This window comes from Neopsephotus bourkii, unplaced genomic scaffold, assembly GCF_033783945.1.
Source record: "Neopsephotus bourkii isolate Nb327-2 ecotype Australia unplaced genomic scaffold, CSIRO-AGI_Nbou_v1 NB_1280, whole genome shotgun sequence".
In the NCBI taxonomy this organism is placed as follows: domain Eukaryota; kingdom Metazoa; phylum Chordata; class Aves; order Psittaciformes; family Psittacidae; genus Neopsephotus; species Neopsephotus bourkii.
The window spans coordinates 350,923-374,281 of record NW_026901765.1 but is presented as its reverse complement, the minus strand read 5'-3'; the positions used below and the strand labels follow the sequence as shown (position 1 = coordinate 374,281).

The 23,359-nt window shown below is 38.0% G+C and overlaps 2 protein-coding genes across 4 annotated transcripts in view; one reads left to right on the top strand and one right to left on the bottom strand.

Annotated features, from left to right (window-relative positions):
* ABHD5 (abhydrolase domain containing 5, lysophosphatidic acid acyltransferase) overlaps positions 1-23,359 on the top strand; it is a 294,222-nt gene that overhangs the window by 158,083 nt on the left and 112,780 nt on the right. The gene's annotated exons all lie outside the window — the stretch shown is intronic.
* The window catches only part of ANO10 (anoctamin 10), a 135,475-nt gene that overhangs the window by 47,421 nt on the left and 64,695 nt on the right, over positions 1-23,359 (bottom strand). The window contains exon 11 of one of the 3 annotated variants that reach the window (XM_061365310.1): positions 4,689-4,805. The exons of 1 other annotated variant lie outside the window; for it this stretch is intronic. In XM_061365310.1, the coding sequence (XP_061221294.1) occupies positions 4,689-4,805 (117 nt within the window). Of the gene's footprint in view, positions 1-4,673; positions 4,806-23,359 lie in introns of all 3 variants that reach the window. One more of the 3 variants, XM_061365308.1, reaches the window with a different exon arrangement.

Genomic DNA, 23,359 nt, shown 5'->3' with positions numbered 1-23,359 from the left:
ATGACAGAGGTCTGGGGGGGAGAGCTTATTGTTCTCATTGGGATCTTTTGAGGTGGCATAGGGAAAAGGATATTTAAGACGTGATAGGCGTGTAGGAGTCCACAGCTGCTTGCAACAAATACTACCTTTCCATCAGCAAGCCCTATTCAGCTCTCTAAGGAAAATTTCATTATCAGATCATGGTGTGTAATCTTTTAGGATTCTTTTCTTCGGAAGGAATTTTAATGAGACAGATTTCATTTTTTCTCTTGCTCTAGTCCTTCACCTTCTCAGTGCAACCATTATTCAGAAGTCTGTAAATACAGACATATGAGCATCTTGTTGAAAGCTGCTTACAAGAGTTCTTGAAATCAAATTTCACTGTGTACTTTACTCTCATTTGTATGGGAAATGGAATAGACCTTTTCCTTGTATTCAAACAAATTCACTTACAACTGGGATCCCCCTGGTTCTAAAGCTATGAAAATCTGATGTAGCTGCAGTATTTCTACAGTAGGAACAATTTTAACCTAGTTTTTATCCTGTCCCCTTACTGTTTCCTTGTTGAAATGATACCTTGTCAGTGATCTGAGGCATCAAGGCAAAAGGAGAGGACTGAACTGATCAATGCTCATTCCATCACCAAGTTTTAAGTCAGGTTTTGAGAAAGGTAAAATGGGTTGTCTTTCCAGAGAGACTCAGCTGTTACAGAAACACAACTTGATGGACAATTTTAACCCTGGCAATAGTCACAGAGAATGAATGGACTGTTGGAAAAGAAAATTACACCTGCTGGGAAGCTGGTGCACTGTTTGTTTCTGGTCCCATTAAGAGCATGCAAAAGTATCAGCTACCATCACATTATACTCATATCTATTTAAAAGTTTACATTTATATTATTAGCTATCAAGGGTCCTACAATTAAAAGCTTTAACTTCTCCATAAACCAGGCAGACTTCAGCTGAATAGTCACAAAAATCTTCTTCCCAAATTAATGGGCTTTTGATTTTACTTTTTTTTTTTTCTTAAAGGATCATCATTTGTTCTGATTTTGCTAACACTTTCATTTTCAGAAACATACTTTCAAGAAAGGTCCAGCATTAAAGGAATTCATGTTTAAAATATACTGACAAAACTATGTTCGAACACAGTCTGTTCTCCCGTGACAGGGCACAAGTCCTTCTATGCTAAAAATCACGTTATGAAAATACAATGAATCTTACTTGTATTATAACCCTGCTGCTACCAAACACATGCAAATGTTACAGTGACATGCCTGAAAGCATTCTGACTATTCACTAGGGAAACACTGCATTTGCAAAGTTGAATTAAGCAGGTTTGGACTCTTACAAAACAAAACAAAATAAAAGAAAAACCTAGAGCAATCAACAACGATTAGTAATGGTTCTGTTTTAACATCACCCGTGATATATGTCTGATTACACAAACCAGTGGAGACTATCAAAAAAAGTGCTGCCACACAATTTTTTCTTTATTTGGGAGGTGGGGGCATGGGGGTGGGGGAAGAAGAGAAAGGGGGGAGAGGAAGTTTTTGACAAAAATACATTTTTCTTTAGAAGGAATACTATTTTTAAGGGGTTTTGGGGGTTGGGGTTTTTTGTTTGTTTTTCTTTGTCAAAACATAAAGCAAGTTTTTTATTTCATCTCAATCTGTTTTAACCTAAATTCAGTGTCTGAGCTCAAGTTTCACCAGTCTTTTGTATGGGTTGTTTTGCAAATCTTTGATTATTTGAATGAAATCATTTCAGCTACTTGCCTCTCCTGCAGTCTGACTGCAGCCTTGTATTTGCTCAGCACTGCCAGCACTATTGACTTAGAAACACTTAGATCTCATGCTAAAGCAATTAAAACAATTGTTTATGGATATTCAGACTATACCAAAGCCACCAAGCAATTGTATGTAGATGGTACAACCACCACGAGAGATACTGTATGAAACAGCAAAAGGTCTTTTTCCACTTGTCCCAGACTGAATGACTACATTGTTTTATCTTACTTTTACGATGTCAGAGAGGATAAAGGAGGAATATTTTCATGGCTGATGTTCAATAGGCTTGACCCTTTTTATTACTGGCAGTTTAGAAAGGATGATAACTGTCAATTCATTGCTGGGTCCTTAGCCCATTAGCATATTATTTATCTGGAGTCTTCTTCTGGTGGAGCACAAGCATTTTTACAACAGAGCTAATACTGAAGCTGTCTAGGTGTTGCACTTTGTGAAAAGGTAAGTCATTCCCCACTGTTTAAAATCTTATTTTTCCTGAAAAACAGCTACCAGTTATGCATCACGCTGGAGTTGCTATTCTCTGTATTTCATGCAGAGAAAATAACTGCACAAAGACTTATTTTCTCTGTATTTGTCTCTCATTTGCTTTGCCTGGGTCTAGTTTCAGAGCCAAAAAAAAAAAAAAAAAAAAGGCATGAATTTGGTGTTTGTTGAAGGTAATACTGGGAAGATCTCTTAATACCTGAAAACATGACTGTAATCTAGTTCACAAAATGCAAGTTGTGCTACTTAATCTGTGGTTGCCTTGTGTTTCTAGAACTTAGATCTTTTACAAGCATAGACTGCTGACCCATCTCCAACCACAAGGGCCTTTTGTCTATTCATTAAGCTTTGATCAGTCCAGAAGCTAAAATGTTTATCAGTGTAGCTTTCACTGTCACTGCCTCAAAAATGCTAGATAGTGTTCTCACATTAGCTTTACAGCGTTAGTCCTTGCCCATGCCTATGGTAATTCCTGAACCACTGAAAAATTAACTGTTTCCTTGCTGCTTTCAGGCACATTTCTACTTGGTAACTCTTCCTTAAAATAAGAACTGAACCAAAGGGCAAGCCACGCTTCTGCACTTACAAGAAACAGATGCCACACAGCAGAGTACTGCAAAGAAGCAAGGGGAGTCTTGGGCACCTCACACCACTTTATAGCCAGCTACTTCCCCAGAAGGATCATGATGTTCACCAGAAAAAGGTCCATCAGCCTAGTAGCAGACAGTAATGATTTCTAGTTGCCCAGCATCCAGGTGGCCAAGAACTGACAACACATTCAGGAGTGTGAATGCAACGGCTCCTGCTCCTCTTTAAAAAATCCTGATCCACATTCTCTTTAGCTCTCTCTTACAGAGTTCACATTAATTTACTCCCTGCTCCCCTTCCCCCCAGATAGAGTCTACTCAGCCTCCTCTGCCCCTGAAAGAGATCAGGGGAAACGTGAATCAAAATAAATGAGATCCACAACCAGCTCCTGGTAACTCCACATCAACAGTAACTCCAACATCTAGAGAAAGGCAAAACAAAACTATGAGGCATTAGATTCAATTGTAATTTGGGTTTTGTTATGGCTGATTACAACAGACAGTACTGACTTCACTAGTGATGTCCTAGTATCACACAGAACTGGGTTTTTTTAACTATAAAAGGCAGTGTATTGTTTACAGGCCCAGTTTGTCCAAAATGAAGAGCTCATTTTGTCACATGCAGCTATGGTAGATGTTTTATAAAGTAACCTCCCAGCCTACATAAAAAATGGCATAGAGGAGTTTACACATCTGCATGTGGAGCACACGAAGAGTATGTTCATGTAAAACCATGCATTACAGTGTAAAAATATCTGAGCTAACAATAAACAGGTGCACCCGTCAATGCTGGTTTTGGGTGTTTTTTTCTGCTATCTAAGCTATCTTAGAAATCCTATCTAGCATGGTACAGTCAGAAACTCCTAAAGAACGCTGCCATAGCAAAATCCACTCTGTAGAATCTGTCTCCTACTGAAGCTAATTCCATATGATTTTTCATCTCTTGTGATCTCTACCGATTTCTGTGGTATCATTTGTCAGAACAGAAATTTTCAGTAGAAAAATCTAGTTCCTTATTTTGCTACATAGCTTTGGAATGCTTATTAAGTATACTGTAAAATATCTTACTTATGCAATAAAATGAGAATTGTATATGGAAAGTAAAATAAGGCAACATTACTATGCCCTCATACACACTTAGCTCTCAACACAATTATTTCAAACATCTTTAGCCTGTTTACAGTTTCTGCCTATATTAGAGCCAAGTTAACTGTTTATTTGTAATGATATTTCAGCAATGAAGGAAATGCAACAAACACCTCCAGGGGCTGAAAGGAGGTTTCATAGAGACCAATGTCCTTTAGAAGTGACAATATAAATAAAGTATGTTTGCACATACAAGGACAAAAGACATTACAAGTTGCTACATTACTAGCCATACCAGGAATTTCATGCTGTCTGACAAGCAAGACCATTTTTCTGGCGTTGGCTCACATAAACTTGTGGGTTGAAAGGACAGGTGAACCTGTTAAAACTTCCAGCTCTCCACTCCACTTCTTAAGCAGTGATGGGTTAACAGAAAATGAAAAAGTACCTGAAATGCTATAGTTTACAACCCAATGTGTAGAAGTAAACCAGCACTGTTTTCTATTTATTTAATACCCCGTGCTGTACACTGCTCCCAGTGACTCACCACCCCAGTACTGATACTAGAAACTGTGGGGCAGAGGTGGAATAGCTTTAGCTAGCTAATCTTAATACAGTGTAACAGGAATTTCAAAACCCTGTGATTTACGTATTTATCCGCCTAAACCCAAAACAGAATCTCCCTAGGTTATCTTTCCTTCAGGCCACCAATGCTTTTCACAGTTCTGTACATCAGTTTCTCTTACCTGTTGTTTGAGAGCCTCTAGAGATTCAAATTCCAATTTGGCTAGTTTTGTCTGGATATCTCGTGGTTTATCCGGAATTACAAATGTAATGGTAAACTTTATTGCCAATAGCAAGTGCTGGAAAAAAAGTAAAAAGAAAAATATTGTTCTGTAGAGTCTGAAGCATAGAGAGAACAGCATTATACTCTTTCCAAATTTTAGCAGTTGAGGTATAAACAATTATTTATGGCACGTACAACACAGTATACTATAATCACATGAAACCTCAGCTACTCCATGTTTTTTCTATTACAGTCACTCATAATTTGAATTTAAACACACGGTTTGGCTTATCTTCATAATAATTCTGTTTTCAGTATATACTATACATTTCTAATTTTATTTGTGATTCCAGATAAAATAATAGCTTTTAGAACATTTTACTTGTGCATAGAGTGGAATTATGGCACCAAGCACATATAGTTTCATAGTAAAATAGTTTCACAGTGGAATATATGTATGTGTATATATATACACACATGTAATTACATGCATGTAATCAGATGCAATTATAACAACATAGACACGCATACACATATACATGCATACACACATATACATTTGGCATGATACAAATGAAGTAAGCACATTGTAAAAAATATGAACAAACACGGAATTTCTGCATTAGAGAAGTTACTGAAACCTAAAAGCTCTCCTAAGAAAGCCAGAAGAGGACAAAATAAAATCTGATCTTTAAAGAAGTGGCACACTCATGAACAGAAACCTTCCAGGAAACAGAGAAATAGTGCAGGTGTAAGATGCGAAATTAGTCATAATTTATCACAAAAGATTAAAATCTTATTTAAGAGAAAATAAGCATAAAGTTCTGTTGAGCCTACTCACTGACCAGTCTTTGAATTTCACTTAAACATGCACCATTCCCCTCATCTCACCAAAACTAAGTGCCAAACTGACAAGTCACTGGTTTTATTTCTTCATTTATGTCAACTATAAGCATCACCTAAACAAGAGTTGTTAAACCTTATTCTATCAAGGTCTAAGCTATCAGTATGCTGCATGCTTGCAGGAAGAACCTGCTCCTAGCTGAGAAAACCCTGATCAATACAAGGCAACATTTAAATATATGTCACTAACTTAAAGGACGTGCTTAAATTCTACTGACACAACAATACTCACAGACATGTTTCAATTTAGATTGCATGTCCAAGCTAATCGAAATTTTCCTGATTTTTTAATAAAATGAAATGGATCAGTGCTCCTTTCTGAAATATATTTTGCTGGACTAAATGATCTTGATGCACTTGGGCACATGAGTAACTACATAAAAGACCAAAATCCCTGAGCTTCGGGAATTACATGAGCAAACAGGTAGCAAAAAAACTACAGGCTTCACATGAGTGCTAATGAAACTCTAAATAAGCCCATTTCAATACATAAAAGTTACAATAAGAAAACAGGTAACAGTAATAAATAAGAGAACAACAATAAAGAATCATACAGGTAACTATTTCTAAACATGTACTACAGAAAAATGGTTGGTAGGTCTAGGAAACAAACCATTAGTGCAATGAATAACACTCTGTTTGAAGAGGTCAAAGAAAGGCTGAAAGTTAATGCAACACTAATACATCATCAATGAAAACCTGAACACAGATTAAGAGGTTTATGATACAAATAGCATATGGGTCATATCACATCACTAAAAATTGTTTCAACAGTAGAACATTCTCCCACTTACACAACTATTTTTTCCCCACTCAATTCAAGTTTCTACTACTAAGGAACTTTCCTGGCAAAAAAAAAAATTATAGCAAAAAATGTTGGTTTATGCTAGAAATAGGTAAAAAACATCAGCTGAGTTATTAACTTCCCAAAAAGACTTTAAAGTACCTCCAAATCCAAACAATTTTTAAGAAAATAAAGTAAAATCATTTAAGGGAAACATAAATAATATTATGGAGAGCAGAGACTGACAAGGTTTTTGTCATTTTTTATAGGAGTGAGGAAGGAATAGAAGAGACATCTAGGGCAGCCAGAAATAAACCCAACAAAAATGCTGCAGTTAATCCTAGGAAACAGTGGTTTTCTAAAACAGATTTAGAAGGGCAGTTTCCACGCTGATGCCACTCATGGCCTATAAACACAAAGATACAGCCTTAAACACAAAGGCAGAACCTCCAATTCAAAAAGCCTTCAAGCCAGACAGGATTTGAAAGTTCAGAGTACAGATGAGGAAAGTCACTGCCTTTTCTTGCCCTACTGTTATCCTCTTACACAAGCACCCACTATGGAGCACTGGGTTAGGTAGACCTTGGGTTTATCTCTCAGAATGTCTTTTAATGTTCTTTTCCATCCCATCAAAACACAGCTTTATCAGTCATAAAGTGCTCAGAACTGTATGGGATGTCACTGTGCACAAACACTCTGCGACCTGAAAACACACTGAACTTGACAGATTGCAAATTCAGTTCAATTCTACCTCTAAGTTCCCAGTGAACCTAAAAAAAAAGGAAAATGTAAGAGCAACAGCCTTCCTTGGACAACTTCTCCAGCTGTTTCTATTTGCAAATTAGGAGTAATATTAATTAAACTGGGAAAGTAGCTGGCAGAAGTTATGAATGTGGGTTATATGGTTCACAAAGCCTCTTAAAAAGAAAATGTACCTAATTTTGTTAACAGTTTACACCACATTTTGGAATTGCCATTTGACTAAGGAAATATAAGTAGTTCTTCAAGAGAATCTGAAGGAAAAAGTATGGAGATAAGTAGTTGTATTCATTAAAACATCCATATTCCACACTGATTTGTTTTAGTATAATTCCTGCGATCCACGAAAAGGAGACATCTGCTTTCAGAAGTAGAAATGTCCTAAGAGTAGAGTATGAATCACCAGAAGAGACAGCAAAATTCTCTTTCATAAAGCTACGTTAACACTAGTATGTATGCATTCTAAAAAGAAAATATGAAAACTTATCCAAATTTCCAACACAACTAGTGCAAATGTATTTGTCCAGTACTAGAATTTGTTCATAGAGTTGGGTTTTGTTCCTGGGGTTTGTTTTTTTGGTTGGTTGGTTTAGGGTTTTTTGTTTTTTTTTTTGAGGGGGGAGAAAGGAGTGGGTTATTTTGCTCTTTTTTTTTTTTTTTGTTAAATCAGTTACAAACCCAACCACTATTTCTAACTGCAACTGTTAAAAAGCAGTGCTGTTTTCAAGGACATGCCCTTCACAATTACAAGAGGAATATTTCACTGCAAGAAAAACCTAGGATAACAGTCACACAAGCTGTAAGCTCTCCAATGCCAACAGCAAAGTCCCTTCCTATTCTGCAGTCTGCCAAGTGGGCACAGACAGAAACACCAGTGAGTCTCCCATTCTTGAAATATGCAGCGCCATCAAGCTCGTTGTGGTCTTTTGCCAGGTGCTTAGAGAGCCAGAACTATTCTGTTGTGCAAAGCCACCAACAGGAGTGGAAGCAGCAGCTGTGTTTTGCAGCAGTGGGTCCCCAACCTCATCTCTTCTAAAACAGAAAATGCAAATGAGGGTTAAATACCTGGAATTCTGAGCAGCTAATTTGATTTGTATAGCAGTTGTTCTGCAGCAATTCCTGTACAAATCTACTCAACTGAAAGAAAAAAACCCCAAAACAATGGTAAAGATAGAAAAAAAAGAACATAAGCAGTAGCTGTATTGCTGGTTAGCTGATAAAGTTAGGTGCCAAACAGCTTGGAGTGACTTTAATGAAATTTGTATCAAAAGTAGAATATAATATTTATAAAAACTTTCAATTAAAATCAGAAATCTGGACTTAATTCAGCCTAGAACCAGTGCATCCTATGACACGAGATGGCCACTGGTTACTAATTCTGCACAGGTAAGGAACCCAGCACAAAAGACAACACCTGACAATGGCGCATTGCTTTGAACCTCTGTTCTCTACTGGTATATGCAAAATGCCTTTGCAAATGTAAATGAAAATACCACTGCAAGACTGCTGCTGTAAGAGTAGAAAGCAGGGAGATTTGACAGAACTGGCAGATGAAATGGCTAAGCCACTGTCCATCATACCAAAGAAGTCATGGCAGTCTGGTCAAGTTCCCATTGACTGGAAAGGGGGAAACAGAGCCCCATTTTTAAAAGGGAAGAAAAGGAACTACAGGCCAGTCAGTCTCACTTTGGTGCTTGACAAAATCATGGAGCAGATCGAAACCATGTTAAGGCACATAAACAATAAGGGGGTGACTGGTGACAGCCAATGGCTTCATTAAGGGAAAATCATGTCTGACAAATTTGGTGGCCGCCTACAGTGGGGTTACAGCATTGGTGGATAAGGGAAGAGTGCCTGACATCATCTGCCTGGACCTGTGCAAGGCTTTTGACACTGCCCTGCAAGACATTCTTGTCCCTAAACTAAAGAGGCATGGATTTGATGGAAGTGCCACTTGGTGGGTAAGGAATTGGCTGGATGGTCACATTCAAACAGTTGTGGTCATCAGCCTAATGTCCAAGTGGAGACCAGGTCCCTTCCAACTCAAACTGTTCTATGATTCTATTACTACGCTTTTTCCTAGGGCCCCAGATCACAGTATTGTGACATTAAACCAAAACTCCAAACTAAAAAAAACTCATCCAGTAGGCAGAGTTTCAGCCTGTCCCATTAAAATGCGGCTGAGATAGATGAAACTAAACAGAAGCTTATTTCAAAATGTGTCAGAAAGCCATAAGCAGAGACGGCATTATCGATCCCTTTCTTCCTCTTAAATGATGAATACATGTATACACACACATACACATACACACACAGACAGAAACCCACAAAGGCTGTCCAAGGAAAACTGGTAGTGACATTTCCAACAGAACACCTTGCAGGTCATCAGACTAAATGCATTACATTTCCAGATATCTGCTTATTTCTCTTGTAACTACCTGGCTTTACATACAACTGTCTTATTATGCTTCCAAAGCTGATTCACAAGAACATTACTCCTATTGAAAAATCTGTTCACCTCACAACACCATTGTAAGAACTGTATCTGAATAAACACATTTTAAACAAAAATTAATATTTCACCACACTGCAAATACATCCTCATTGAACGATTCAAAGTTCTAGTGGAATGCTTTTGTGTAAGTGGCACACGTCTGTTTGAAGCTGTAAGCACATTCTGTAGGACATAGCACATTTTGTAATGTGGACCGAAAAGTGAATCATGTGATGGTAAATAATGAACAGAATGCTGCAGCCATGACTCACCAGAGAAGAATAACGGTATTGTGATATATCATGTCATAATCTGCAGATTAATTGTTGTTACTATTGCTGCGCAAATTTAATCAAAGCAAATTAATTGAAATGGATACAATAAAACTGACTAATCTGAGACAATTCTGTAGGGAAAACTAAATAAACAATTTTCTACTGGAAACTCATCACCTGTATTTTTCTTGTAAAAGCTAGAAGGATTTTTCATTAGAACTATGCAGACTTAAATGATCTTTTGCTTTTCAACAAAGGTCAGAAGAAAAGCTTTTCATTCAGCTGGAGTATTTTAATTAAACATTCCAGCAGGTGTTTCGATATGCTGCCAACTCCTGAACAGCTTGCATAAAAACTGTGTCTTTAACAAAATATAAAGACCTCAAGTCCTCTTTGTCTGTCTTTTCTGTAAATGTGTATTCATAAAATTACATACAAATTTTCTCTGTTTTGGAACACCAATATCTGTCCTTGCTACAGAAGAGCTCTTCATGAGAGCTCTTGGAAGCTAGCCGTGTAATTCTCACATCAACTGTTACAGCCACAGCAGATCTCTGCAACAGAGCACAGCCCAGAGTTTATCCTTTGCTGCTGACCTGCTTTAGCTTGCTGGGAACATACCTGGTCTGTTCAAGCTGGCAAAAAGAGAATCTTTAACTTCACTTCTGAGACAAAATACTGCAGTAAATTCAGATTCCTTTGTAGGCCATAGGCATGTAGTAGAGTTTTTCAGCAATAACACACCTCCCAGCTTTAGCTCTCCATACAGTCAGAGAAAAGCAGCCTATGAAAGTTTTCCAGAACTGCTTACATTCTTAAGGAATGCTGTCATGGTTTAACCCCAGCCAGACAGCTTGTGCAGCCAGTCCCCCCCTCTTCTTGCCCTCCCCCTACTCCTGGAGGGACGGAGAGGGGAATCAGAAAGAATGCAACTCCCACGGGTTGAGATAAGAACAGTTTAGTAACTAAGGTATAACATAAATCACTACTGCTGCCACCAATAATAGTAATGATAAAGGAAATAACAAGGGAAGAGAATACAACACCTCCTCACCAGCCGACCAATAACTTGTCCCCCCAGCCCGACCAAGCACCGACTGATACCTCCTCCAACCCTGCAGTCCACCTAGCCCCTCTGGGTAACTCCCAGTTACATCCTGGGCATGACGTGCTCTGGTATGGAATACCTCTTTGGTCACTTTGGGTCAGGTGTCCTGTCTCTGCTTCCTCCCAGCTTCCCCTCTTCCCTGGCAGAGCATGAGGCTCACAAAGTCCTTGGCCAAACCAAAACATCATTTTTATCAGCTCTGCTCCCAGGCCGAAAGTCAAAACACAGCACTGCACCAGCTACAAAGAAGGAGAAAAATGACTGCTACTGATGAACCCAGGACAAATGCAAAACCCCTTGAAAAGTGCACAGACTCCAGAAGAGAGGTGGGAGGAAACAGAGTGGAAGAGAAGAACAAGCTGTGTTCTCCACTGTGGCAGTAAGTTATTCTATCAAGTAGTTCTATCAGCTGAGAATGAGAGTCAGAATGTGAGTCCCAACATGAAGACTAGAAAGCAGTAACACTCCTCAACATTGGGATACACATAGCTGCATCAGTGCAGTACTGTTCTTCAAAACTAGACAGACTTTTGTCAGCATAATCCAATGCTTGCTGCTTGACAGATTAATGGGCATCTGGGACATCTCAAAACCCATCACGTCTGAATCAGGAAGAGTTTCTCAATTGAATTCTGATGTATGATGAGGAGAAAGGAATACCAGCAAATAAGATAATACAGCAACAAAGACTGTTATTCACTTAGGGTTTTTTCTGAGACTTGGTAGTTTGGCCTTTGGAACTACAGGCAGAACATAAACCCTACAGTTTACTCTCAGTAGTGTAACAGCTTTGGCAACATGCAGCAAGCAAAAGTTCTCATCTCCCAGTAAACAGCAAGGCAGAAAGAAAGAAAAAGAAAAAAGGGGAAAAAAAGCACTATTTACATATTCAATTATAATTTTAAAACCATTTGGAAATCAACTTGCAGCAAGGGCTCAGCACCACTTTGTTGCTATGAAACATTATCACATAGGAATAATCAGACACAAAAACCTGCAGCTGACTCCTCCTCTGAATGAAATGATCTCATCTGAGAAGGCCAGGTTCAATTTGAAATGAATTGACGAGCAATTCTGAACATGGTTCTGAAAGATGCCTCAAGCATCTCAAATGGGCAATGCCGAGATGTCAGACAAGATCTTGGACCAGTGACTAAATCTGAACAGGTCCCTGAGTAACCATATAGTGTAACACGCAAGCAGAGATAGATGGGAAGCTGAGACTCACACATGAGTATCAATAGGGCAGACCAGTGCTATCACAGGGATCTGGAATGTCCAGCGACTGAAGTAAGAAATCATTTGTACCTGTGCCTGGTCTGCTACTCATAATTAAAAGGGATAACAGGGTAGCAAAACCAACTGTGTCTCAGCTTCAAAACTCACTCTGGCAACAAGAATAAACTGTGAAGAAGCATTACCTCATGACAGGAGTAACTCTAGCACTAGTGATTTGGCCCTGCTGTGAACCAGGAAGTATCTTTACTTTTACTTTTACCTTTATTTTTACTACTTTACAGAAGTATCCTGCACACCTTGAGTCTTGAACCAGTCCTGGGTCTGCACAGATAGACTGATGAAAAGCAGGTATGTATTTCCTGAATCTGAGGACCATTTGTACCTATTATTTTTCTTCATGACTGGCTGGAAAATGATTCTCTCTCAGTTAAGGAAATGCTGGAAATTTCAATACTCTACAGTGCCTTTCCTTCAGTTTCTAGATGAAGCAAACTGCTGCTCTTTTTTCTTCTAATGTAGTTAAGGAGAGTTCAGGAAAAATGAAAGAAGCATACAGAGAAAGACAAAAGGATGTAAATGTACAGAACTGCATAAGCTTGGCACACAAGGGCAAGGCTGTTGCTGCATACAGAGCATGCCTTGGAACCAGCTGCAACACACCACCACTGTTAGCTCCACTGCCCCCGAACAGCAATGTGAACCAGCTTAACATTTCTAAGACCTTTTGTCTCCAGAAGTGAGAAGATGACTCCTGGGGTGCAGAGGTAAGTGATTACCTCTAAAAATAGGCAGTCCTGATAAATGAATGCAATTTCTGTCTTAAAAAATATACACTGAAGATCACAGCACTTCAAATCTTTTATATGAACTCCTTCAACAGTCGCATTAAGCTTAACCAGAAACAAACTAACAGCACCGTGAACACAGCAAAACGTGAACAAAATTATCAGGATTCAACATGTTACTTTGCTGCAGCACCGCCTTTTTCCCTTAGACATCCTTTAAGAGCTGTTACTTGAGGGGAGATATCCCCCAAACTTGTCAGCCAAGATAATAACTTTTATTTCTTTTTTATATCCTTGACCAAGCGTTCTTTGACAACCTAAACACACACATCCTTATGTATAAGAGAAATATTCCCCATATAGTCAAAAAGGTTAAAAAACCCCCCCAGTGGGAGAACTTATCCTAGAATGTTTAAGAGATCTGGTAGCACTTGAAGTTGTGTGGGGTTCTGTGACATAACAATTGAAGAATTATATTTTAATGTAGTAAATTACCACATAAAAATCCTAAAAGATTAAAGTCATTTCAGATAACAGGCCGATAAATCAGTTTTGCTACTTCAAACTCTTTTCCTAAGATCTCATTTAGTATTTTTACTGGAAGAAGAAGTAACAGTATATCTCAAATACAGGAAAAAAAATAAAAATATTAATTAAAAAAAGTCAAACAGTATTCACAAGTAAGACCTTCCAGCATGACAGAAAAGTATTATGAGAAAAAAAATCAACTATATTTTTCTTTAAACCCACAAGAACATTACCTTTCCTTGATAATACTGAATGGCTCTGGGTTAGACAAGATGAATTTGCTGTATAGAACAATTTAAAACTCATTTCTATGATGAATCATTTTAGCATCACAGATAGCTTCTGTTTCTAGCTTTCTCAAGCCAGAAAGTCTTTACTAGTCAGCATACATATATGATGAAATTATATTGTTTTGCTCACTTCAGTGGGAACAAAGAGATTACCCTGCCATCTCAAACCTGAACAGCATCTGGATCCTTTTCAGAATGTGCAGGGATGCCCAATGTAGACTAGAGAAGTATCAAATCCACTAGGTAATACGTTCAAAACAAAAACAACTGGGAACCCCTGACACTCAAGATTCACCTGAAGATGTAAGGCAGGTTTTAGTACCATTATTCTTCCAGGATGAACACTTAGACTTTGAAATCAGATAAACTGTGAGCATTTCTTTGTCACCTTGAGTTTCCTGAAGCGAATACAAAATATGCTTAAGAATTCTAACATATGATTTCTAAAGAAAAGAATGTCATTATGGAAAAGTTTATTGCTGTAACACCAAAGGAGATACTAAAAAGATCAGTTTTACAAAACAAACAAAATACATTTGCATTGATGAGGGAGGTGCTTTGTTACTCTGTTCTGTCAGAGGTTTGATTCCTTGATCTCATTAAGGACATGCTTGGTTGTTAGTACGGGGAATCTTTCTGACAATGCTTTCCTTTTGAGGGACACAAGTTTCATGTATTATGGTTGGGTTAAAAGTTTATCCGTCTCTTTATTTCCCTTCTTCCCCACCATACCAACAATTTTATCTTCACATGGCCTATTCAATTTTTTTGTCCTTTGAGTATTTTTTAATGCTCAAATATATCCAGCTGACCTTTACTTTAAATTCTCCTTCATACTTTTGTCAGACTTGTTATCTACAAACGAACTGCTGCTGCACAGTAAAACTAGTCTTTTTTTGCACTGTCAGCAACAGAATATGCTTAATAAGATGAATTTACTGGGCTTCTCTGATGAAGCTGTAACTTGTACAGCCAGTTCTCAACACACTGCATTTAAAAATGCAGTCTAATGACTTTTCTTGTGGACCAAAGCACCTAAGGTACTATACCTCTGGAACCCTCATCTCTATTCTCTGTACCTGATGTTGCAGTGAGAATATAGCCATTCACATAATTAATCTGCTGCCTCTATGTAATTCAAAAGACTAATGCACAAAACCCCTCGTTTGCATCCAACACAGCAATCCTGGCTCATTCCAAACAGGAGATGATAACAGTTTAGGTATCTAGGGTTATTACAAGAATTATAAAGATTCAATCATAAAGAAATTTCTATAAATATGAAACCTAGGGTGACAGCTCAGATTTTGATTGTTATGCATGTCTTCTCTTTCTAGATATTTGCACAGAAACAGTATTAAAAATGATACAATTTTCTAAACATATAATGCTGCTTGTAAATTTACACATGGATCTGTTTTTCAGAATACATACTTGCCCCTCTTAAATGAAGAGAAGGAATAAAGGAAAGATAACCATTACTTCTAATCTAATACATATTTTCTTTACATAAACTATTTATATATGCTTTCTGAAAGAAGACTGGTTAGACTTTGTCACTGGGAGAGAACTGGTGTTAAGATCTGGGACCTCTTGCTTTTCTCCATATGGCAACAAAGATTTGCAAAATCTGAATTTGCCAATAAAAAATTCCAACTAAACATGAATGATTAGGAATAATGATGCTGATCAAAGCTTTGGGCTTGTTTTAATGTTCTTTCTTTTCCTGTGCTACAAGACTGTTCAATAGCTTCACAGCTAACAGATTAGAATGGCAAGCAGGTTGCTATCTGATACTGACATGTTTTTACCCTCAGTCCATAACAAGTCTAGGAGAGACGACTACACAAACCGCATTTTATCTGTAATGCATTTATTTCTTATATGCAATTAGATGCTTTCCAGTGAACAATCTCTTGTTCAATGACCTATATTAACTTTGTTATAATTTTCTAAATAACAGATTTTCTTTACAAAGTAAAGTTACTTTATGAATCTGGTTTTAAGTATGATCACTTGCAAAGAAAAATAACCCTTGTATCCAAAAATGCTTACAAGTGAACAGCACTCCATCATAAAACCAAGGGCTTTTTAAACAGACTAAAAGCATTTTCAGGAATACTTAGCTTTGTTTTTATCTTGAATGATTACTAACAGTTTCCAATCACAAGGGGGTAGACTTGCATTCTCTTGCTCACTAACTAAGCTTAAGTAGTGCAAATAGCCTTTGCTGCTTATAGTCCATCAGCAGAGCTTTCCCTCTGTGCAGAAGAAAGGCAGCTGAAAGCACTAGCCTTCCCACTAAGCACACAAAGGGCCACGTGCTGCATCAAGATGGGCATGAGCATAAGGAAGCATGACTGGCATAAAATTCCTAATCTGGCTCTGGACAAGGCTATTTCAGGTCAGGCCTGCTAGGTACCTGCATGTTCCTTAGTCCCACACACTCCACGTACAGTGACGACACAGACCAAGAGCTTCTGCTGCAAACACCATGGTTTTGATCAACCACAAAGCTGTCAACTCCAACCAAGCATGAGGGCATAAATTTATGACTGGAAAGGATTACTGCTGAACAGTGAAGCTCATCTTGATGGCTTCTTTTTAAAACTTTAACATTAATAGCAATCTTCCTTTTTTCCTGCAAAACTCATTCAACTATGGAGTTCACAAGACAAAAAAACCTGTATGTCATACAGCATAGAGGCAGAACAAGATTAAAAGTGGAACATACCTCTTCTTCCGTATAACAGAATACCAAAATATTACCAAGTTGGGACAATAACTTCGTAAATCAAAAATGAAAAACAAACCCCTATCACCACAAACCTCAGAGCATGATTTCAGAGATCACATGCCAAAAAAGAGTTTCTGAGAAAGCATCATATCCTCTGGTTTTGTTTGTACAACAAGCAATGCTCTATTTCTGAAAACCAGGTCAATGCTACTTTTGTACCTATATGCAGACACCTGTATTTTTAAAGTCCTGTCTTACTATACAATATTTACAGTTTGTCCAAGTATTTGGGTCACTGAAACAGACATGCACTATTATATTATTATCCTGAAATGAAATGCTATGCATGCAATGTTGGATCAAGACCTTTTTTTTGTTGAGCAAAAGTAAATAAAAATTAAGTATGAGATTTTCTTTCATCTAAGTTTAATCATCTAATAAATCAAGCATAGCCAAAGCTAGCAGACTACACATCCCCAGACTGCAAGTCTTCCAAACAGAGGCAGGAATGACTCTCCGCAGGTGCCTATATATCCCCCTTGCTCACACAGTAGCCTAGACAACTGGCTTCAGACTGATGTTAGCTTGCACATGGTTAAAGGTATTATGTTTTCCAGTTTAAATCTAAGAGTAAATGGCATGAAAATCACACTCAGTGGGAAATAAGCACAACAGTCTTTGAGCAGAATAAATACTCCAAAACCAAAACTATGTTTCTGCAGAAAAGTCACTTTAAAAGATTAAAAAAAGACTACGTGTAACTTATGCGACATGAAATACGAGGTGATCTGTAATCTCAGTAACCTCCACTTGGCTCCATTTGGCTAAATGCAGTAAAATTCAGCCTTTCCACTCCTGATACTATCATGGTGATGTTAACTAGACATCAGTGGTTAACTGCAAAGTCTTTATATGAATTCATATGTTATTTTGACAATTTCATTCACGTCTCTGGTAAGCCAAGATCCTAGCTCACCTCCTGGTATATCCCAAACATTTCCACACGCACCTCAAAAGAAAATCAGGAAGGATACATCATTTTCAAGCTTCTGGGATGAAATGATGACTTCTTCATGTACAGTAAGATTAGTGACTTAATTCACTTCCCCAAAATATAAAGATCAGTTGGCTTGCTGGATATCCCTTGTCATCTTCCCACTATGCAGCCTACTCGGTTGCCAAGGAAATAAGGAAATATTCCCATTTTAGTATTTCCCATCAACAAGCCAAATGCAAACATTTTAAGCTTCATTAGTCTTTAGCAATCCCAAATCCCAGTTTCTTTATTACCTACTAGGTTGCTATATAGTATTCCATCTCTTAAGCTGGAAGAGGGATTACAGTATTACAAAATCACTTAGAACTTGCATCATAAAATAAACCTTTCATACCATCTGTTACAAAAGAGCAAATTTGTTCTCCCTGCTCTACTGCTGAAAAAAAGATTGAGGTTAATCCACTTTCCCAGTGCTATGTAGGAAATTGGAAGAGCGGGCTACATTAAAAGGCTGAAATCTAAGGTTCCTCATTTCATGACAACTGTATATTATCTTTTCAAGAACCTGGATGCACAACTACCCAGCACATCGGTCTTATGTCCTAAGAATTCTAGGACTATTCTACTTCTTGAGAGTGCAAATCACCTTTTTGGTTTTGTTATTAGTTATAACATTATTACATCAGTAGCTCAGCTGGAGAACCCAGCCTCTGTCTCTGCGTGGTTATTTCAAGTGCTTAGGGTCAATAAGTCAATACTACTGCACCCCCTGTAAATGAGGTCAGGATTTCTCATGAGGCTTTACTAATAACTTCATAAATACTAAATTACTCCTTTCATGCTGTCTTACCTAACACTACAGATCCCTCTAAAAAAATAGATAAATAAAAAAAAATAGATCATTATGTTCTAGGAGACTTTATGCAAATGAAAGTCTGAACCCACATCCAGCTGGAAAATGAACCTCCTGTATTGTTATCTTATTTATTGTTTGCAGAATGCAACAATTAGGATTTAGAAATAAATTCATTTTCATACAAAAATTAAAAGCAGCAAGCTCACTATATTTTCTCATGCGAGTTTTCTGACAGTGTGCTTAGACCAAACTCCCTTTCTCCCCCACTAAAGCTCAGTTTCTGGTAATGACTACTGAGGTCAAGAGCACTGCATCAAAAAGCAAGGCTAGGACATTTCTTATAAAAATGCGTCATATTTGAGCTCAGACAAAAATACCCAGAAATATGAAAAGAAATACTAAAGAACAAGATGAAGGTAAATAAAAATATTGCCTATATTCAAGTTCAATAGAGAGTGGAAATTCCTTTTTGAGTAGTTTCAGTCAGGTACTCTGCTGTACACATACTATGATGGAGGGGGAAAGAAGGATCCTACAGTCAAAGCAGAGACTTAATCTGGGCTCATCCACTTCCACAAAATTTGTAAATACTACACATGCTTTGCTTCTGTAAATGAAGCTCTTAAGCTAGTTTATGTGATACTGCAGTTATTTATTATTTGCAATGTAAAATTCATGGATGAAGAAAATTTGTAATTAAGATGGAAAAACTGGAAGATTTCATGGGCCAGAAAAGCTCAACAGGAAAAAAAAAAACCAACCAAAAGCCAAAAAACCCAAGTTACAATTCTTCATTAAATTATTATCTTTTAACAAACAACTAAAGAGTTAAGTTACTTTAAGAGTTCAGGATGCATTTTTCAGTATGATGACAGCCAAAAAGAGCTAATTAGAATATTTAATTTTTCAATTATAGGCACATAAAAAATATGCAAGGTAAAGTTCAGAGAAGCAAACATCTCATTTTCTTATCCACTCACTGAATATAACAGGAGCATTTTAAAAAGATCTACCTACCCCACTATAACAAAAATGAATGTAACCATAGATGTACCCATGTCACGGATGCATACAAGCACTCTACATGACTTAAGGGCAAGCTTCAATTCAAGGACATAATATCCAGAAGGCGTCTTATACTTAAAAGTACAAAGTTGCTTCAAAATCTTGTTCTTTACAATTCAGGTTGTCTACACACAGAGCAATATGAGTAAGCCATCAGGTGGTGATAAAATCCACAATTGTAATGGCGTTTACAGTGACTATGTATGAACAAAAACATGGCTTTACCAACTGCAACAGAATTCCTATGAGGCAAAAGAAGAGCAATGAACCATCATGCTCTTTTAATGAGTAAACACCTTTCTGTCTGTCTTAATCTTCACAATAAACACCGATCAATAATTCTAGGCTCTCCTCTTCATGCATCATGACACTTAATTCAGAAAAGATAGCTGTGATTCTTTTGACAACAAAAAAGATGATGCAAAGCAAATGGCTAATACCAGCCTTCCTGGGGGATCAAGCCAGAATGCTCCCATATTGTAAATGACATTTATTTTCCAGTCTAAACTCACAACTGGCTACATACCAAGCCTGAAACACATAAACTCTATCCTGAAAAATATTTTTGTTTTTATCCACCACACTTACCTATTGTTGAACAAACACCACTCAAGGATAAAATAAAATAACTTATCCAGGTATATACAAATTAAGATTGAAAATATGCAGATTTAACACACGGCCCTTGTGGTTTACTAGAACTATAGCGATGTGCAGCATTCTGTCTTATTCACTGTGCTGCTTATGAAGTGTTTTAATAAGGGCGTTTCATGAAGTTTAAAAACACAAACAAATGAATAGATACGAGTTTTTTTACTTGAAAATTTAATGGTGCTCCCAAGATTTCTGCTTGCTTTAATATCTTCAAAAGGTCCCTTGCTTGTTAAATTTCTAAGACAATTTTGATGAGTGTATAAAGTACATGTCTACTGAAATTCATAACTATGAGAGACTGCTCTGAAATCAGACTTCACTGTCCAGCTTATTGGGCTGGAGGACTTAACCCTCTGGAATGGGGTGGTGCCCTCACCATCACAGGGATAGTCAACCAGTTGGTAGAAAATGTACAGAAAGCAGCATGTCTGCAAATGGTGTATGATCAGGAACTTGGACTCAAACAGAAGTCCCCGACGACAATACTGGTGGATCCCGAACGTATGACTCCCTTCATTCGGGGTCCTCCCAGCTGTCTGAAAGCCGTGGTGATCCAATTGCAGGGAAAGATACAAGCAACATCCCAAAGTGAAAGGGGCATTGCTGCCCTGGAAGGACTACTGTCACCTGATCGAAAGACAGAGAAGAAAGTATGGACATGGAGGGAAGCTGCCCAGGAATTAATTATGAGAGAAAGCACAGTCTGATCAGATATTTCTAGTAAAACTGATACTAATTAACTGAGGTGAACAGAGGTAAAAACCCGTCCTTGCCCAACTAATCAGAAACACCGGACTCCCTCTACTTGCCCAGGAGTTAGAAATATTTCTAATAAAAGGCAAGGGTTATGGACATTGGAGTGGCAAAAGGGTGTTCCTAAAGATTTAATGGATGGGTTACCCACTGAAAAATTGGAAAACCTGGTGTTAGAGTGGCCCAAAATAAACCCCATGGGCCCTAAAGAAAAGGAAAAATGTGGAAGGCCCCAGTGCTCCCACCACTAACTAGCTCTGCCCCTTGATTGTGAGCTAGGGGGTGGAGGACGGCTGTATATTTGACAGCTCACTGAAAATAATTAAGGCAAATTACTTGTTTTGTGGGACCTGATCTGGTGACGCATTTTTCACTTGCTTTGTGTGTTTTGTGTGACCTCCTAGAGAACGCACGACGCTATTGCCAATTGTCCCACAAGATTTCACAGGATTTTACAATTTTGTTAGGTGGTTTGTCCCTTGGTTGGGAGTGAGTGAATTAGAAAAGATTGTAAATATATCTGCAGTAATCAAAAACATTGAAACGAAATTATAGACACTATACAGGCACTACAGATTGAGCCTATCAATCTGCCTGAGATACAGCCTATCCCAGGTGACACTGCAAAACTGTATGGTCTGTGACTTGCTATTAGCTTCCCAAGGAGGCATTTGTGCAATTATAAATACAAGCTGCTGCACACACACACAGAGCAGCAAAATATCTACAGATCTGGCTGAAATTTGGGAACAGACAAATCTTGCACCAAGTCACTAGAGATGATACCTCACAGGTTTTGAAGAGTTATGGTACAAGCTTATCTCTTGGCTACCACATTGGACATGGTTAAAGAGTTTGTTGGTAATAATTATAATAATAATTATTTCTGTTTGTACCCTACCAGCATGATTCAATGTTGCCGCTCACAACGGTGTTTCAGAATTAAATATGGGAAAATAATATGAGATGAGACTTGTAGGATAAATATGTATCCTGTAAGCCTCAAAGGGGGTAATTGTAAACTGAAATGCTAAGTCGTAAATTAAAATCACTCTGTTAATTTTAAGCTGCAAATTGGGACCCCTCTGCTGAAAGCAAGATGGGGCCAGCTCTTCAAGGTAATGAACAAATCAGAACAAACTGACCTAAACCATGCACACAGTTGTTAAGTAGTTCACAAGAGTCTTTCACACAAGCACAGAGGTTAATCAGCAGACACAGTGCGGAAAACTACCAAGGACCACCAGAGACCCCTCAAGACCACCACCCAGCAAGGAAGCGCATGTGTGATTAAAATGCAAGTATTGCAATCCCAGGAAATCTAGTGAATAATTGTAAACAAATTGTTGGGCCCCCAGGAGGCTCAGTCACTTGGGAGGCTTTGATAAAATATTGTAACAAATTATAAAGCATTACAGACTGGCTACCTGGAACCCTAATGAATTAGTCAGCAGCGCTCAAGAGCCTATTTATAATTTAAATTACATTATTCAGTTATAAACCAGCACACGCCTTTGATCTGTTAGCAGATCAGGCCAGGAAAATTCAGACAGCAACACTTCCACATTGCATGGTTCTTGACTGCCTGCTAGCCATGGAGGGAGCAGTTTATAGCAAACTAAATTATTCTAATTGTCATTTGAAAACTGATGGTGATAAAATAGTAAAACGAATCGCATCTGAAATCCAAAAACTGGCTCATGTTCCTGTCCAAATCTGGAAAGGATAGGAGTTTGATCCTTTTTCCTGGCTGCCTGGAGGCCCATGGGTTAAACAAATTTTATTTCACTTGTTACGTTGCTTTGTTATGTTTTTATTTTTACCTTGTATTGTTCCTTGTCTCATTCAATTACTTCAGAGTGTTGTAACATACATGCAGTTTGTAGCCACTGCCTTTCCCAACAGAAGTAAGCAAATCAGATTAATATGTCCACATAAACCACTGGTTGTAGAAATAGTTTAAACCACTGCTCTTTTTGTTTCTTTACCTCTTTTGAACTATCTCTTTTCTAAAATCACCTGGATCCAGAACAATCTTTGAGACACCAGCTGGTGTGAGACTGATCTGAAATCAGACTCCACTGTCCATTGTCTCAAAGATTGGTCTGAGAAGCTGAGATGGAAATCCACCTATCTTTTGTCTCAGAGATGGGTGGGAGGAGTTGAGATAAGACTCTAATGTCCACTGCCAGGGAGAAGGGTGTGAACAGCTGAACTGGGACTCTACCATCCATTGCCTAAGGGATGAGTGAGAAATTACCTTGGTTATTGGTGTGAGGTATTATCCCAAGAATTGCTGCAGACACGTGTGTCAAAGAGCTGGCTGCAAGACCAGGGAAACTGGCCCACCAGGAACATGTAATACGTGACATGAAGAGCAGAGGTACTCCCCCCCGCCTCTTT